Source organism: Periplaneta americana, chromosome 12 (genome assembly GCF_040183065.1).
Source record: "Periplaneta americana isolate PAMFEO1 chromosome 12, P.americana_PAMFEO1_priV1, whole genome shotgun sequence".
Classification (NCBI taxonomy): Eukaryota; Metazoa; Arthropoda; class Insecta; order Blattodea; family Blattidae; genus Periplaneta; species Periplaneta americana.
The window spans coordinates 24653942-24671309 of NC_091128.1; the positions used below are offsets into that span (position 1 = coordinate 24653942).

Consider the following 17368-nt stretch of genomic DNA (forward strand, 5'->3'; position numbering starts at 1 on the left):
TCGTTTGCCATGCGATATGCAAAAATAATGCAATTCTGTTGGAAATCCAAAATCGTCTCATGTAATGTGAGGTTCAGGAAATTTTTTCCTATATTTATACTGAGCAGAGAATCCATCGGAGAAATACATAATTATTGTGGTGAATTACAGATGTTTGTTTTAATGACTCCATTAGATATTTTTGAAACAGAAGTACAGCTGTAGTGTCATATTTCGGGCAGTGTGAAATTATTACCAGATTTTTAATAGAGACTGTATCGGATGACGATTCGTTATGATATATTACGAAACTATGAATGGTTGTCTGCACATTAGTCCTATGATATGACTGAATTTCATCTTGGATTACGAAATAATAGTTTTCAGCGAAGTCGCATAACACAACAAGCAGGCATGGCTGTAGAAATGATTTCATATCACGTAGAAACTTACTTTGTTCAGATGATATAAATGAGTGAGTCAGTAAATCACCAAGTTTCTCCAAGAGACAGTCGAAAAATTTGTCTTTGGGTTTCATTATAGTTTCAAACGTTGATCGGTCAGTCGTCATCCACTGCTTGTAGGTCACTGATTCACTGAAGTTTTATACGAAACATTTCTCTAAACCCTCTCTTATTTTGAATGGTTCAGGACATCCCGTACATTTCCTAAAGAAGCAAATTATATGAGGAGGATTGCACACCATAGTAGCCAAGAAATGTTAAGTTGGAAGGTATAAAGAAAAATTTTCTTGAAATCCACGTAGACCTGAACCTTCAATAAATTGCTTCCGGCATAAGTTTTACATTCTGATAAGGACACAAACACAGACAGTATAGTCCACTAACTCCAGCTAGAATACAATTTCTTGGTCAGGGTTAGAATTTTTAAACAATGGATATAATTAATTTCTGCTCATGTGATTTACTCCCTGATTATTTAATCACAACAAATATTTCTTACCAGGCATCATTCTGCTTATCTCGTCAGAACAACAGAATTCTTTAACTTTACCGGCAACAGCCGCGAGCAAGGGTTTTCCAGGTTTCGGATTTGATGAATACAAAATTCTTTTTCCCTTTGCCAGGACTTTGGCTTTCCGAATTATGTATTCGAAAGCTGAAAGAAATTATTTTTTATATTATTTACGCTCCAGCTTTTAGGTAGTAGTGTTAAAATGGTGATTTTCTCACTTTTACCCGAATTTTGAAAATTTTCCTGCAACTGAGACAAAATTTCAGAATCAGAAAGGTCCTGGTTCTTTGGCATCTTTAATATCGAAGACTTTGTCTTTTACAATATTTTCAAATTTCTGTCTCTTATATTTCTCTTGTTGTAGCCTTTCTTGTTTAATGAGGAACACACCTTGGTCAAAAAGACTTGTATTTAATGACTTACATTTGCTGTAGAGTCGACGTATTCTTCATTACTAGAGTCATTCTGAGGATTCTGCGTAATAGCATCATATTATATTTTTATTTCTTTGCGACACTTAGGGCACACCTTTTGTTCCTGTTTTAAATCAGGAAATACATTAAGCATCCACGATATAACGCTTCTTAAATTTTTCCTCTAATTACAATGCCCTGATTTCTCGAAGGGATTGCAGCAAACATAGGCCTATAACTTAAAACGCGACTCCATTACATCGCACAAAACTACCACATACTACGAAAACTAACGACACTGCACTTGAAACAGATTACACGTTTTGTATAAATTGAAGACTGTATAAACTGCCACTCGTGACGGCCTGACAGATCGATGACGCAGCTTATCAGACAAGTATGAACTCGCGCGCATGCAGTGTTGGTGCAAGACGGGTTTAAGTGCTACAAACCAATACATTGATATATTTTTTACTGATATTCCTGAAACGGTTCCAAAATGAAACTTACACCAAGGGGAGAATACTCTTACCTCTATAACATACATTTTTCGCGAAATAATTTATGTCCCGCATTTATAGATATTCAATGTTAAAATGTGTTTCACGTGACTATTCAATAAAGAATTCATTACTTTGATGCAAACCTATTTTTATTGAAACGTATGATCCCTTAGCTTTAAAATAAGCCAAGTTTAAGATTCTACCTCAATTAGAAGAGAAGTTATGAATTATTTTTGTTGACATAGTATGCGACATTTTTGCATTTTTTCTCGTATTGACAGAATTGTTGTATGGATATCGTGCATTATTGAGGGCTAAAATTTTATATAATTACTTAACTTAAGGTTCTTTACCATCCCACCAAATTTAATGAAAATCTGAGGTGGTCGGGTTGAAAAGTCCACTTTTTTGTGTTGATTTGACATGGAATGCCCCATTAGATACATTTGCTTTCAGAATGGTCGAAGACTATCTATTTGAAACTTCTATGGAATAGATATCTTGAGTTTTATGCAACCATATATTATATATCACACTGACAACGGACAAACGCTTAAGACGTAAGCTAGGTTCGAACACAAAGGCTTAGCCTCTATGCAGAATTGATACTGAGAACTGCCTGTTGGTTGTCATACATCACGACCAAGTCAGAGGGCGACCCATATTACATTGGACTCAGATTGGTGTTATTGAAACCTTCGAGTTTATCAGTCCCAATTGTCTACTGGGTGCCTGCCGTTAACTACAGCAACAGGGACCACAAAATGGGAATGTGATAGAGATTATAATTATAGGTATCAGGAGTTTGGTGGGAGGGGGAAGAACACTGCATTGTGTGGCTGGATTTACCAGAATAGGCACTGCAGCTGCGGTCTACGGGATTAAATGGGGATTGGAATCATTCTACACCCCTCTCCTCCTCATTTACTCATCCCCAAAGGCCAGTCTATTTGCTACATTCCACTGGAGGAGATATACGTACCGCAGTAATTAATGAGATAGTAGGTGCTGTTAATATTACTGCAATATGTCTTCAACAACTTAAGTTGCACGGAAGATAATCACTTCAATAGTTAACAGAATGCTATTTGTTGCACCTTTCCCGTAGCAGTTTGAAATGTTTTTCTCCACATATTTTTGGCAACATAGAAGATACTGTTAACTTAATTCACTTATATCTTAAAACGTCAAGTATCACAACAGAATTCGGGATATAAAAGTCATTGGATGTTTGAAACAATATACGGTGGGATACACATTTACATAGAATATTATACAAATAAGTAGGAGGAACAACGTTTGAAACATAATTTTGTAGGATAGTGATACCTTATATCATCATTAGGTTTGTAATGTTGGGGACCGATTACGCAAGTTGATTGCAGCATGGTACATAGGCCGGGGACGTGAGCTAGTACGAGGATATTGACTTGGTTCTGGATCAATTACGCGAATAACAAGGTGCATATAAACAAATCTGAACAACTCTAAAATTAAACATACGCTACACAACATTACAAAGATATATTTTCACGTATCTTTTTTTAACAACAACAATAATAATAATAATAATAATAATAATAATAATAATAATAATAATAATAATAATACGGGTAATTTTAATAATGATAATGATGATGATAATAATAATAATAAATTTATTTATTTATTTGTTTATTTATAGCTTACTTATTACTTTTTATCCGTTCATATTTTAAATATTATACCTATCGCTATGTGCAGAAGAATTATCATAGAATTATTCCTGGATCAGAGTGTCCTCCTTTGTTTTCCTGTGCTACAATGTCTGTGTATATAAATATCGCTTGTTACCTCGTATGTTTGTATTACATAATTTACATGTAATGTTCTCGTCATTCACTTCAAAACACACACCAAATTCAGGTCCAAAAATATGCGCCTGAAAACTTTTAGTCCACACCTGTGGAGTAACGGTCAGCGCGTCTGCCCGCGAAACCAGGTGGCCCGGGTTCGAATCCCGGTCGGGGAAAGTTGCCTGGTTGAGGTTTTTCCGGGGTTTTCCCTCAACCCAATACGAGCAAATGCTAGGTAACTTTCGGTGCTGGACCCCGGACTCATTTCACTGGCATTGTCACCTTCATTTCATTCAGACACTAAATAACCTAGATGTTGATACAGCGTCGTAAAATAACCCAATAAAAAAAAGAACCTTTAACTTTCGGCATTATTACTCAGCAGGTAGACTGTTTACGCATACTACGGTAGTGACTGGCGAACGGAGTATTCAGCTACTACACTGTTTACGCATGCTAGAGTACTGACTGGTGAACGGATATTCTACTTGAAACCACCGTAACGCATTCTATCTAAGATACACACAAAATAAGACATTTTGACATAATATATCGTCTATTTCGACCTACACTAATAGAAAAAATGAAAGGATGTTGTAGGATGGAAATTACACTGATGCCAATCGATTTCAGTTGCCATTGGAAATGGTTTCGTCATATCCGATAAACACAGCAATGTGAATGAGTCTATTCTTATATATATATATATATATATATATATATATATATATATATATATATAAGAGTCCGCATATACGTATAGCCTACTTCAAAGAGTTTATTATAATCCATGGAGGGTCTTACAGTATATTTAAAACAATTTTGTTAATTTGTGTTTTGATATGGACGAGAAAACTATCGCATGCACAATAAACGCTTAACTACAGAAAGTTTATATAATCTTGGCATTACTCACATACAGGCGGATAAGTAATAATAGCAATAATATTTTCCATGTATTCTCATGTGCTTGTTTGCTTGTTTACAATGGTCCTCTCCAACAGTTACTTTTATTATTAATTGTCTGTCTCTCAAAAACGGTTACATACTTGTGCTCTTAATGGTACTCTGTTTTAAATTATTATTTATTATTGCTATTTATATTATTGGATGATAGTCTGTTATTCATAGCTTATTAAATTTGTCTCACATAAATCTCACAAACAATTTGATGTAATTATCTTAATTCCTGATCAATAGGGAACGGAATTTGGAGTAGTAAAAGCTAGTATTGGCATCTACACAGTCATTTGTTTACAACCCTTTATACCAAGTCCTCCCCTCCATGACATACTCGCAGGTCTCTACACGTCAACAACAGGTGAACGGGACAGTTGTCGCATAAGAACTTCAACGTGCAGGTTTGCAGTTCAGAATAGTGAAGTGCAGGTACAATGCCGAAAGTGAAACCAACTAACAATACAGTATTGAAAGACTATATTTGTAAAACCTCCAGATCAAGTATCAAAATTCAGGAAACAATTCCCTAAATTGTCGCTTCCCCCATGTCCAGTTCCTACGAGATGGGGGTCATGGTTAGAAGTTTGCAATTATTACGCACGTCACCTCCAATCTGTGAAGAAAGTGGTCCAGTCTTTCGATACCGATGACGCGGCTGCGATTCAAATACGCCAGGAACTGCTAAATGATGAAACAATCGAGAAAGAAGTCACGGATATTAAGTCAAATTTTGGATATTTACCGGATGCCATTATTCAATTAGGTAAGTCAGGAGTAGAACTAGTTGAGCAAATAAATATTATGAGGACTATTGTAAATAATCTGAGTGCAGTAGAAGGTGAAATAGGAAAACGTGTTGGTGAAAAAATGAACAAAGTTTTGATTAAAAATGATGGATACTATATTCTTAGTCGGATTTCAGATGTACTAACAAAGACGTTTCCCAATGACGTCATTCAACATGTGAATTTAATTGACGTATCTTGTTTCAAGTACTCTCTAATTGTCTCTGCAGATGGAGAGCGGAGTTTTTCCATGTTACAAAATTTCCCTCCTTGCAACAGAGCAAAGTTGCATTTTGAAAATTTGAAAATAATATTTACAATTTATTATAACAAGGCATAGCATTAATTGAAAATGCCATTTCGTTTGGATCTACATATTCAGAGGCGAGTTCCATACAGGAGACAACTGTCTATCAACATCAATATGTCCACTGACACGCGAAGATGCAGAGGTTCATATTTAATTATGTATATTTGTAATGTTGTTTATTGGTGTCTTGTGCGTTGCCAAGAAAAACACATGTAGTTCAAAAAGAAATGCAGATTATGTATGTAGGTCACTATATGTCATTAAACTATTCCATTTGTTTATTCTGCAATATATTTACAGACGTTGCGTGTAAGTTTGTATGAAGTGGACTGTACTCTTCCATGCGCCGTGACGCAGCTCGCTTGACAGTCACTGAGCTACGAATATCTATACTACGTTTCACCATTCTTTATAATACTCCAAATCCCTTTCCCTGGTTATAAGGAATTTTAGAAATTTCCTGAAATCCTCTGTCACTTTTCTATTTTAAGAAATGAACTAATTTCGAAAACTGTAAATCGAAAGATTGGACACAGTCAGAAACTGAGAGAGTGGAAAAAATAAGAAACATTGTTGGCTCACTCAACTCTGATAAGATGGCCACAATAAATCATTGTGACCGCATGATCTATCGCACTTACCGACACACTTGGGGGAGAGAAATGTGTGAATTTGCTAATCTGGAGAAATCACAGACAATAGTCAAGGCGGTAGTAATAGTAGTCAATAACTTCGAAGACGAACTCCTGCTAGGTATCAGAACTCACTCTGAATTTCACCTTTATTGTTTACCACTCCATACATAGTCATAATTATTAGAGAAAATAATTTATCTAGCTTGCCATCTCCAATATATCATAGCTACACTAGGATAAATTTTTCTGAGATGAAATTTTGAGAATGGTAGACTATCAGTACAGTATGATTCTCATTAGTCTGTTATGTATCATGAAGCTTATTTAATTGGCTAAGAGGTTCGAGTGGAATTATGAGCTGCGAATCATTTTATTGCCCATCCCTTCCGGACGCAAGTTTCATATCACTGCACTACTTCTTTTATTGTGGGCACTTGAGAATTGAACATACTTGATACTACTTTGTACGGTGTATGCTACGATTGCCTATCTCGTAGGCAACGATACTATGTGCCTTCGCTTAGTCTTAGTGGTAATGAAAGGACTACGTGCATGGATTATTTAAGGGAATTAACTTCATTTCGATATTATAGACCTAAAACATTTTTAGCAAATTTCTTTTAAACTAATGCTCTTTGAGAGATTTAAGTAAGTGAAGGGTCGACGGAAAGAACGAGCTAAATAACTTTCTGCTTATTATTGCTTTTTGGTCCCATCTGCTAGTTTATAAAGTGAACTATGTTTCTAGTAAATCAGAATGGCAAAAACATTGTAACATGGTAACATAAACTAAATAAGATGTAAATTCATAATGTCGTAGCAATGTATTACAGTTAAGAAATGCTTCCCTTTAAAATTTAAGAAAAGTAACATAGCATGTTCTTTCCGTGGAGTGTATTTTGAAGAGTTAATGTTTTATACACAAAAATTCTTTTAGAATTTAAAAAATGTGTTTGTATTTAATGTGTTAAGATTTTATAAACATGGACTATGAAATAATCAAAAGCAACAGAGGACTAACGTGATACTACAAAGTAGGAATAAATATACACAAATGCGACAACACAAGAAATGAAGTGTGTGGCGTTTTTTTCGTAAAAGTTTCCTCCTATTCCTTCTTCCCTCTAAGAAGTCTTAAATCATGTTTCTGCCGAAAAAGTAGTTACGCAGACTGGAGGACACTTTTAATTTGAGGATGGCAACAGTAAAATCGTCTTAATAACTAACGAAACAAAGTAACTTTTCTCATGAATAATGCTGACAGTATTTTAATTATGCTCCCAAACATTTCCGTGAAACGTACACTAGGCTCTACATTATAGGCTCCGTGCGTTGCAGGGAGAAATGCACCGCCGCGCTCTGAGTGGCGAAAATTGTAAGTTCTTGCGTACTACCGCGCGAGCATCAGCTGTCATCTCACAGTGTACTGCCACGGCAGATTTAATAATAACAGTGGGATTTCAAAGTATTTTCTATGACAATAATCGGCCAAATTCTTCTAAGAAAGGTCGTTTACTTGCAGAAAGTGGTCATGTATTAAATTTACAAGAAAAATATTTCGCTGGAATTTGCAAGAGTGTAATAACTGCAAATGTAATAAGACAGACATCAATTAGCCTGAAACCTTATCATGTCACCATAGAGGTAACGTAGTTATTTATGTATTATTACTATTTGTGATTGATGTTAATTTATACATTAAACGATGCTGACTTAAAAAGACGACCTCATGTTATCGTAGGTTAATGCTGCTAGAGAAGCGACTAATAGTTCCTGCGAATGTCCTGCTGGATCGTCAGGAAAGTGTAAACACATTTCCGCTGTTGTTTATGCAGTTAACTCCGAACGCATCACTTCGCGAACTGATCAGCCCTGCGAATGGTCTCGACCCCATATCTCAAATGCGGGGAAAGAGAAATATAGCAAGGGGAAGAGATTAGAAGAACTTTTTCCCAAAAAAAAGCAGAGGCTTGAAGTTGAAGCAATTGAAATTCCTGCACTGAAAACCCCACGTATACTGACAAAAATTTTAAACGAAGAGAAAAAATCAGAATCACTTAAAGTTGTCAATGAACTGCTGGGACATTTAATAACAGATATCACAGCTATTGTTGAGAATAATGCATGTAAAGGGCTAATCACAACATTATTAATGAAACAAGAAACTAGGCCTATAATAATTAATGAATGTAGTAGCAACATTTCTGCATTAGAAAATGATTTTTATGATAATCATGTCCTAATTGATAAGACCAGAGCAACTGAAATTTGTGTAAAAACCTTGCATCAATCAAAATCAGACTTATGGTTTAAAGAAAGAAAAATAAGGATTTCTGCGAGTAGGGCACATTCAATTAAAACTAGAAAAAAAGATCATGAGAAGCTGGTAAATACCCTCATGAACCCAAAATTGCTTCATGGTAGGGGTCTTAGGAATGTAACTTTTGGAAGTAAATTAGAAAAAACTGCACTTGACAAATACACAAATTCATATGACAGAACAGTTGCTGGTTGTGGTCTTATCATTCACTTAGCCCAACCTTGGTTGTGTGCTAGTCCTGATGGGATAGTAATGATGAATGGTAAGCCAGAAAGAGTATTAGAAATTAAATGTCCTATTTCATGTAAGGAAAAACCCATTGTCGGTGAGATTGTGGACATTAATGTATCCTATATTATAAAAAATTCACGAGGAAATTTGGAACTAAAACAAAGTCATACATATTTCACTCAGTGTCAACTGCTGATGTACTGTTGTGGCGTTGATTTCTGTGATTTTTTCATTTATACAGAGAATCATATTTCCATTCTTATAGAAATTCAAAGAAATGATATGTTCCTGAAGGGCTGTATTGAAAAGTTGCAACAGTTTTACTTCACACACTATTTAAAAGAACTGGCATACCGTTCTAACAATGATCTTCAGAAATCAATGGAGGCTGTACATTAGTCATAACACAACACATGTGCACAATGTCATCAATACAATGTAATAGTTCACTTGGACATTTTTGAAGTATATTATACACTTTCACTCTTTGAATGCAGCGTTCTACGTGGATCCGCACACTAGCAATATTATAAGTATCATCAACTTGATCAGGTGTTAAGTGACCTTCATTCATAAAGGGTGGCATTACCAAAATTGCATTGCTCTCCTCCAATACAGTTTTTATTCCGGGAAAACCTTTATCTGCCATAATTTGATCTCCTGGTTCCATCAGTTTCAAAATTCCACAGTCATTTGTGATAAAACTGTCACTGGCTCTACCTCCATAACATTTGGAAATAAATGTTACCATACCACAAGGCGCAATTCCAATAAGAACTTTTGCAGTATATGCAGACTTATAGTTAAGAGTACATATATACACGCTGACTGATTTCAGGAGGTTGTTCTGTTTTAATTTCAGTGCAGTCAATAATAGCTCTACAATTCGGATAATTATCTTTAAACACAGTAGGCAATGTTGCATTAACAGTATCTTTGCTAGGCCAGAAAACAAAGTTTTTAGTTGCTTGTGCAAGTGTAGGTAAAACAGATTGGAATATTCTAGAAATAGTACTACGGTGAACATTGAAAATTACAGCAAGGGCAGCAAATGGCAAGGCTAACTTCATTTTCATTAAGAATATTAAAAGTTTATTTTCTTTACTAATTTTACGCTGGGTACTGTCTGACAGTAAGTTCAAAAATAAATTAAAAATTTCTGTGTTAACACCAGCCAGGACATTTAATTGTGATTCATCAGAAATTGAACTATAACCAAAAAATCCTCTTTTTTCATATGGGGAGTCAGACACAGACAGTTTACTGGAACACTTAGGTTTGGCATACAATGCGTGGAAGGCTGATATGCATGCTTGTGTGCTGACATTGTTTCCATCCACCATACAACTGAATTCAAACTTGCTTTCTTTGTCATAATTTCTATCTGTCTGAGTTTGGGCATCAGTTTTGGTGGTCACTAGGATAGACGCACTATCTTCCAAAGGGTCTGATGTATCCGGCTGTGAAATTATTTCAGTTCTTTTCTTCAGTCTTTTAAATCTGTTGAGAGAGTCTGTTCCTGTTGACTCCCTTTTGTAACATTCAGGAAAGATGCTTGGAACATATGCTGGACTAGCAGGATTTTGAGATTTACACCCTCCTATGAAATGTTCGCTACAGATTCTAGATGATTTGGAAGGTGTCCATAAAGTGCCGTCTGCCCTATAAAAATAATTCGTGTAAATGTGACATATTAATGTAAACATATTGTTTAATGTTTGACAAAACTATAAAGGCAGATGATATTTAGAAAATCACTTCAAATAGATTTCATAAAATGTAGCTTTGGTTTCTATTAAATGTTTTGTAATTTCTGTTGTAATGAGTATAAATTATTTTTTGTTATATGTCTTCGTAATGATATATCTTTAGGACTATTACAATATTGTAATGTACTTTTATTTATATTATTTTTCTGTATTTGTAATTCCTTCTATATTCATAATATGATTCTGTAATTGTAAAGTATGTATGTAATGATACTATTTTTCCGTATTTCTCATATACTGTAGGCCTATTTCTGTAATTATATAATACAGGCTATCATAAAGACTTTGCCATAATTACTGAATACAATGCGCCCTACTATTATGATGTGTTTACAAATATGGCCTACAGCTGCTTATTTTGTAAGTATAACATTAACGTGATTATTTGCATGCAATAGTTACTGTAGGTTTATTGTAAAATCCTCGATTACGATAAGTTCTGTAAAAACTTAATTAGGTATTAATTAAAATACTTAAATCCCAAATACTTAATTTAAACTCACTCTTTCCGATTTACTGCTATTATCCACCGTCTTTTCAAATCCATTTCGTGGGGTCGTGATGGAAAACTATAAAACTTCACATTTTGCTCTGTATTACAATATCAATTATTACAGCTAAAAACACAGCACATAATTTTGCTGGACCGCTTTGACATTTTTAAAATAGCAATCTAAAGGCAACACTTTATGAAAGATTAAATAAATGCGTATAAAATCACTCCTACTCGAATCTTCCAGCAGTCGGCTGTCAACACAGATTACGCACAGCTGTTGAAGACAAGCCTACAAGTAGTTCTCGTAGTGTCCGCCTGTAGCAGCAAAGTGCTATACGCACGGAGCCTATACACTTATGTAATAATCCTTGATGTTATTTCTTTTCTGCCAAATGCTAATATACAAACATATAACAAAATGATTTTGAGAATTATGATGGAAGAAAATTCCGAGGAGTTACGTAAAATATTAAATGAATCGATAGGGAAGAGTAAAGGAAGTATAGGGAGGAAACGAGTTATGATAGCAAATCATAGTACAAGAAAGATGAGTGAGTGAAGTGGAAACAATGAAGAATGAAAATAAGTATTCAGTGAACATATGGAAGAGTCAGATATAAGAACGTACCTTGTTTGGTAGATGGTGGAACAATGATTAGTGATAAGAATGATTAGTAAGCAAAAAGAGACAGATACTACAAAAGTATGGAGGAGATAACACTCACAGAATAAAGAAAAGAGGTGAGGTAAATAAGTGAAAGAAACGAATTAATGTAATTAGAGAACAGTGAATTAACGTAAGAAATATTTCTAACAACGAACCTAATTATACAGAGCTAAAGCAATTATTAGTAATTAGTAGTAAGTAAAATGAGATCGAGGTAAGTAAACATGTAAAAACGTATCAAGAAAGTAGTAGTGGAAGTGACAATTTTGAGTACTAGGTAAAATTAAGTAAGTTAATTCGCGGGTGCTCGTGTAAAGGGGATTAAGTCAAATTGCAAGGTATGTAAACTTCTCTCCTTTAGTACTGAACAAAACCCCTTTGTCACAAAATAAAGAGCACTGTAACTGCATCATAAATGGAAGAATAACTTAACCCCTTTAACACAAAAGAAAAGTAATTGAGAATAGTTCAAATCTGTACTTATTCCAGTTTAGACAAATCATACTTAACCCCATCATACTTAACCCCCTTTACACGAGAACCCGCGAATTAGTTTTGAAATGAAGATGAGAGTAGAAGAGATTATTCGGGAGTGGATATAAAAAGGTCAGAAAATAGTGAAGTGAAAAATGAAACTGTTATACTGCAAAGTAATCACTAGTAATAAGAGTTATAGGGAAAGATAGCATGAGATTAGTTAAAAATGGTAGTAAATTAATGAATGAATACAGAGTGTAGTAAAATAGATATATTAATATTACTAGTTGATAATGCAAAACGGAAACATAAACGCCCATAGTACCTAACTAGGAGAGAAGTAGGACATAAATTTATGATTAGTATAAAGCAGTGACTGGGCATAAAAGCTATATTTCAAGGGCAGGAAAAGAGGCACAAAATGTGACGTTTGGGTAGCTAATAAGACAGAATAAAATTAGTAGTTATGAAATTTAGGGATAATAGTGCGTCCCGCAAGAAAATGTTTATGTATTAAATGAAATTGTGGCACCGTATGCAAAATTGTGAGGCCCACAATGCACGAATGTATTGCTGACATGAAATGTGCATATGCATATAGGTACAGTTACCCTTAAAAGGAATGTGACGACTCTTGGTCGTCGGAAGTTAAAGTTCTACAGCGCGGTTCACTCGATATCGACGTAACGATACATAACATGAGAAATATAGCAAGAATTGTTACGAGCACCACAACAAGGACAAGAACCAAAATAAGAATCACGAAGAAGACAGCCATTTAAGGCCACGATTTCACAACATAGCTAGGGTCACAAGCTATCATTGCTTCTATGTATAGAATGGCAAATGCCTGCTATGGGATCTACATCTAGACTGCTCTTGTCACTGTCTTGTCTCGGTAGCTCATATAGTAGCGTGTCGGTTCCACTGCTTAACCGAAACATCTCGTGTTCGATCCCAGGTGAAACTTTTTTTATTGAGATGTAATTAATTTCTTCAGAGTTCCTAGACTATCTCATTTGTCGAAACACATGAATAATTTATCCCCAATTTCTGGGTCTTACAAGTGGGCTGAACCTCGTCAAAAAAATAAATCTTACTTGAAAGTTAAAAGTATTTTTCCTCAAACAAAAATCACAAGAAACAAAAAGAGACCTGTCAACTTAAAATCTTGTCCACATGCCATCAGCTTCTATTACAGCTCTAAGTCGGTCTGGCATGGATGTCACGAGATTGTGGAATAAATGCTAATCCCCGGCGAGATCTTCCCAGGTTTCAACAACTTGATCCCACAATTCGTCTCGATTTTGAGGGCGTCGGTGGGCATAGGTGGCTATCTTTCTCTTTTTCAATTCCGCCCATAAATTTTTGATGACATTCAAATCAGATGACTTCGGAGGCCAATTAATGATTTCGATCTCGGGTCTACTTTGAAACCATCTTTGAATGCTTGCGGCATAGTGCACGGGATGGTTATCCTGTTGGAACAGCAATGCTCCTTCGGGAAAACGTTCTAGGGGCGGAAGGAAGGAATATATTTTCCAGAATGTGCTCGTAAGTTCCCGTATTAAACCGGCCATCGATGCGTTCTATAACGCCAGGTCCATCGTAAGACATCCACCCCAACACGATATCACAGTCTACTATATACAGTCACGAAGCTTGAGTTTTGAGGGTGCTAGAAACAATAGACTGTGACGGTACTATTTTGCATTGCCTGTAATGAGGCGATATTAGCGATCCTAGTGGTGAGCAACAATCTAATGTTTGCATATTTACTACGTATTGAGCTTCGCGACTGTATATACAAGACTGTGACAATATGCTAAAGCGCCCCGATCTTTCACGTCGCGCTGATCATGTGGGAGACCATCCTCACGATAGACACGGACAGGACTTTCGTAATCTCTCGAGATGGTTGTTTCTTCGGAGAAAATTACATTTCTCCAATCGAAATCCACTCGATTGGTAGCGAAGGCAAGACGGTCGACAGCTCGTGTTTCCCCCAATATTTCCATTTGCGCAGCCCTCCGGCTCCTAATACCGCGGTTCCTCAACCTGCTGATCACAGTCTGTGAAGAACCGGGAAAGTTAGATGCTGCTCTTATTTCGTTAGCAGTCCGACAGGGGTCCTGTCGAACTTCCTCGAATAAGAGAGCATCCTCTTCCAATGAAGAAATCCGGGGACGCCCAGGAATAGGGCGATTTTCGACCTCCCCTGAATTTTGGTAACGATGAACCCACCTCTCGGCTGTACTTCCACAAACACCGACCAAACGGCCAGCAGATCTAGCCCCATATCCAGCCTCAACTAGAGCTATAACTTGCTGTCACATGTCACGTCTGTTCGCCATTAAGATGAGAAAAGAGGGATGATGATAATACTTTAGTGTAGACAATGACTATTTAACATGATATAGAATTATTGAAATAAGGGTCATCTTGCACAGTAAGAGTCAATAAATCAACTCTAACTTAAATATTTAAATAACAGGATATAACAGGAAGTGCAATTGTTGCGAAGCTAATCAAATTAAATCTAATTACATTAAGTAAACAAACCCCAAGTTATGACACCACATTGCTACAGCTAAATTGTAGGTTATTAACATAAGCATTGAATAGGTCTGTGCTTATGTGTTGGACGACAAAACCAAACATCGAAAAGTTCGAATCTTGCCGAGGGATGTAACTTCTTGCTTTTTGTAATGTAAATCAGACTTCTAACTACAATAATTCATATTTCTTAATATTTATAGCCAACATTGAATTTGTAAAGAAAAGACTTAGAAATCTCATATGGAATTTGTGATCTGCAGTGACATAGACATAGATTATCTCTCGGAACTTTTCCGCAAAAGTGAATTAAATTCACTCCTTGAAACTGGAAATCTTAGTCTTAGACTCATTTCCCCACCAGCATACAAGCTGAAGTAGCACAGCCATTGATAAAAGTTTTGTACACTGAATTAAACTGAATTCCAATTCGGTAGCACCTATAATCAATGGCTTGTACGAACATGATAAACAAATCCTGTTTCCAATGTTACTGAACAATTTCAAAATATTAATTTTAAAACTAAAATAGGGTCGTAAATGCTGTATCTAGTGATTATTTACATTTATGTCTACAAAATGAATCTTGGAAAAACGTATATGTTACTAGTACTACTGATATTAAGAGTAAATGTATTGTATTTTTCACTTCATTTCAGAATCACTTCAGTGGATGTTCTCCACCCAATGTAGTGAAAAAATTCAAAAGTAAAATCATGTAGATAATGCAGGGACTTAAAAATCTCATGTATTAAAAAGAAGAATCTATATGTAATGAGCTGCAATGTAACTATCCTCATATTCTTAAATACTACAAGAAGTACAGTGTAATTCATCAAAATTTATGAAAGAGGGAAATAGAACACATTTGAATAGAAAAGCACAAAATCCAGATAATGCAATTAAAACTATTCGGAATATTATTAAAGTTAAACTTGTAGATATCATAAGAAAATATTTTTTCATTAAAATTAGTGATTATAAAGTAGAGGATCCCAAATCTATTGCAAATTCTTTTAACGTCTTACAGTATATAGTACGAAATATTATTGACAACTTAAACATTCAAGATTTTGCAAAAGATACTGCAATTAGTTACTTAACACATGCATTTAATAGTTAGTATTAATATATGTAATTAATCAATAACTGCAACAGTGCTTATACATTCAATCATAACATGAATTAAATTGAATGCACATTAAATTAAACACGTAGATAAAATAGTTAAAATCAACTGAAGGGGTGAGAATGAAATAATCCAAAGCCACACTTTTAACAAAAATTGTTTTGTGCGAGTGGATTTATTACACATATGGGAGAGCTAGTAATAAAATATTGTAATAATTACTCAACAAATGACATGGCCTAAGGACTCTAAACCTTTGTGATCGTTTGTCTGTGTGGCTTAGGAATATATTTTTAATTTTATTTTAATTGTTAGTTTTATATGTATGTATGTATGTATGTATATATATATATATATATATATGCATTTACATTGTATGTGTGTGTATAAATACATTCATTAGATTAACGTTTATAATATTATAACTTGTAATTTTGTAATTTCTGTGATCATTAACACTTAATCTGAGGACTTTGTAAAAATCTATTTCAACGTTATTTAGAAAAAAAAATCGTTGATATAGACTAAGAATCGCACTCGCTCTCTTCTACACTACACGCAGAGATCTTAGCGTCTGAGCTATTGCAACGACACGAAAGCTTTACTTTCTGTGCAGAGTGTCGATCTAGTCATGAAGGTCCATTGTCGATTTAACTACACGATTTACGTATATATTTATCTCTTATTTACGTAATATTATCATATTTTTTGCAGTTTTTGAAGTGAATTCCGGAACGATGCTAGTAACAAACCAAATAGCTTGAATCTAAGTAACTCAATATTCGTTATCTCGTGTATCAGTGCTCTGATCTCTGATCATGCGCAGTGTTTTACATCTGAGACTTAGGAATATTCAATCGTCTCATTCCTTTTCAGGGAAACTGTACGTAATAAAATGTGGTGCTTCGTGAAGAAATTATCCATTGAAATATTTAGAAGGCAGCTTATCATTTCAAAGCTTTGGTTAAATTTTGAAATGGTAGAACACAATATTGCCAAAATTAATTTTTTTTTCAATAATCAAATTAAAGGGTGTCAATTTCATTTGTGACTCAGTTGGCTTACGAAAATTAAAATTAATAGTAGGGCCTATATTATACTAGAAATTACGAAACAAACATTTTAATTCGAAAGAGATTGAAAACTCTTCAGAAAGTTACCAAATAGAATGCAGCATGAATTTTGTTATCACAATAGAATGCAACATGAATTTTATAAGACAAATCCACCTACCTTCATGGTCATAGTGGCATTAAAACAAAAATGTACGAGTTGATACAAAAATAAGAGAAATAGAAAATAGAGGTACAGTAAAAAAATCGGAATGC

General features: G+C 34.9%; 2 protein-coding genes across 2 annotated transcripts in view; both read right to left on the reverse strand.

Annotated features, from left to right (window-relative positions):
* The window catches only part of LOC138710217 (protein O-mannosyl-transferase TMTC1-like), a 1461941-nt gene that overhangs the window by 85880 nt on the left and 1358693 nt on the right, over window positions 1-17368 (reverse strand). The window lies entirely within an intron of this gene.
* Window positions 9737-11310, reverse strand: LOC138710216 (uncharacterized). Its single transcript, XM_069840876.1, has 2 exons — window positions 11219-11310; window positions 9737-10608 (listed from the first exon to the last, which is right to left on the reverse strand). Exons 1-2 carry the CDS (start codon window positions 11260-11262, stop codon window positions 9750-9752), a joined length of 903 nt encoding a protein of 300 aa, XP_069696977.1. The 5' UTR covers window positions 11263-11310; the 3' UTR covers window positions 9737-9749.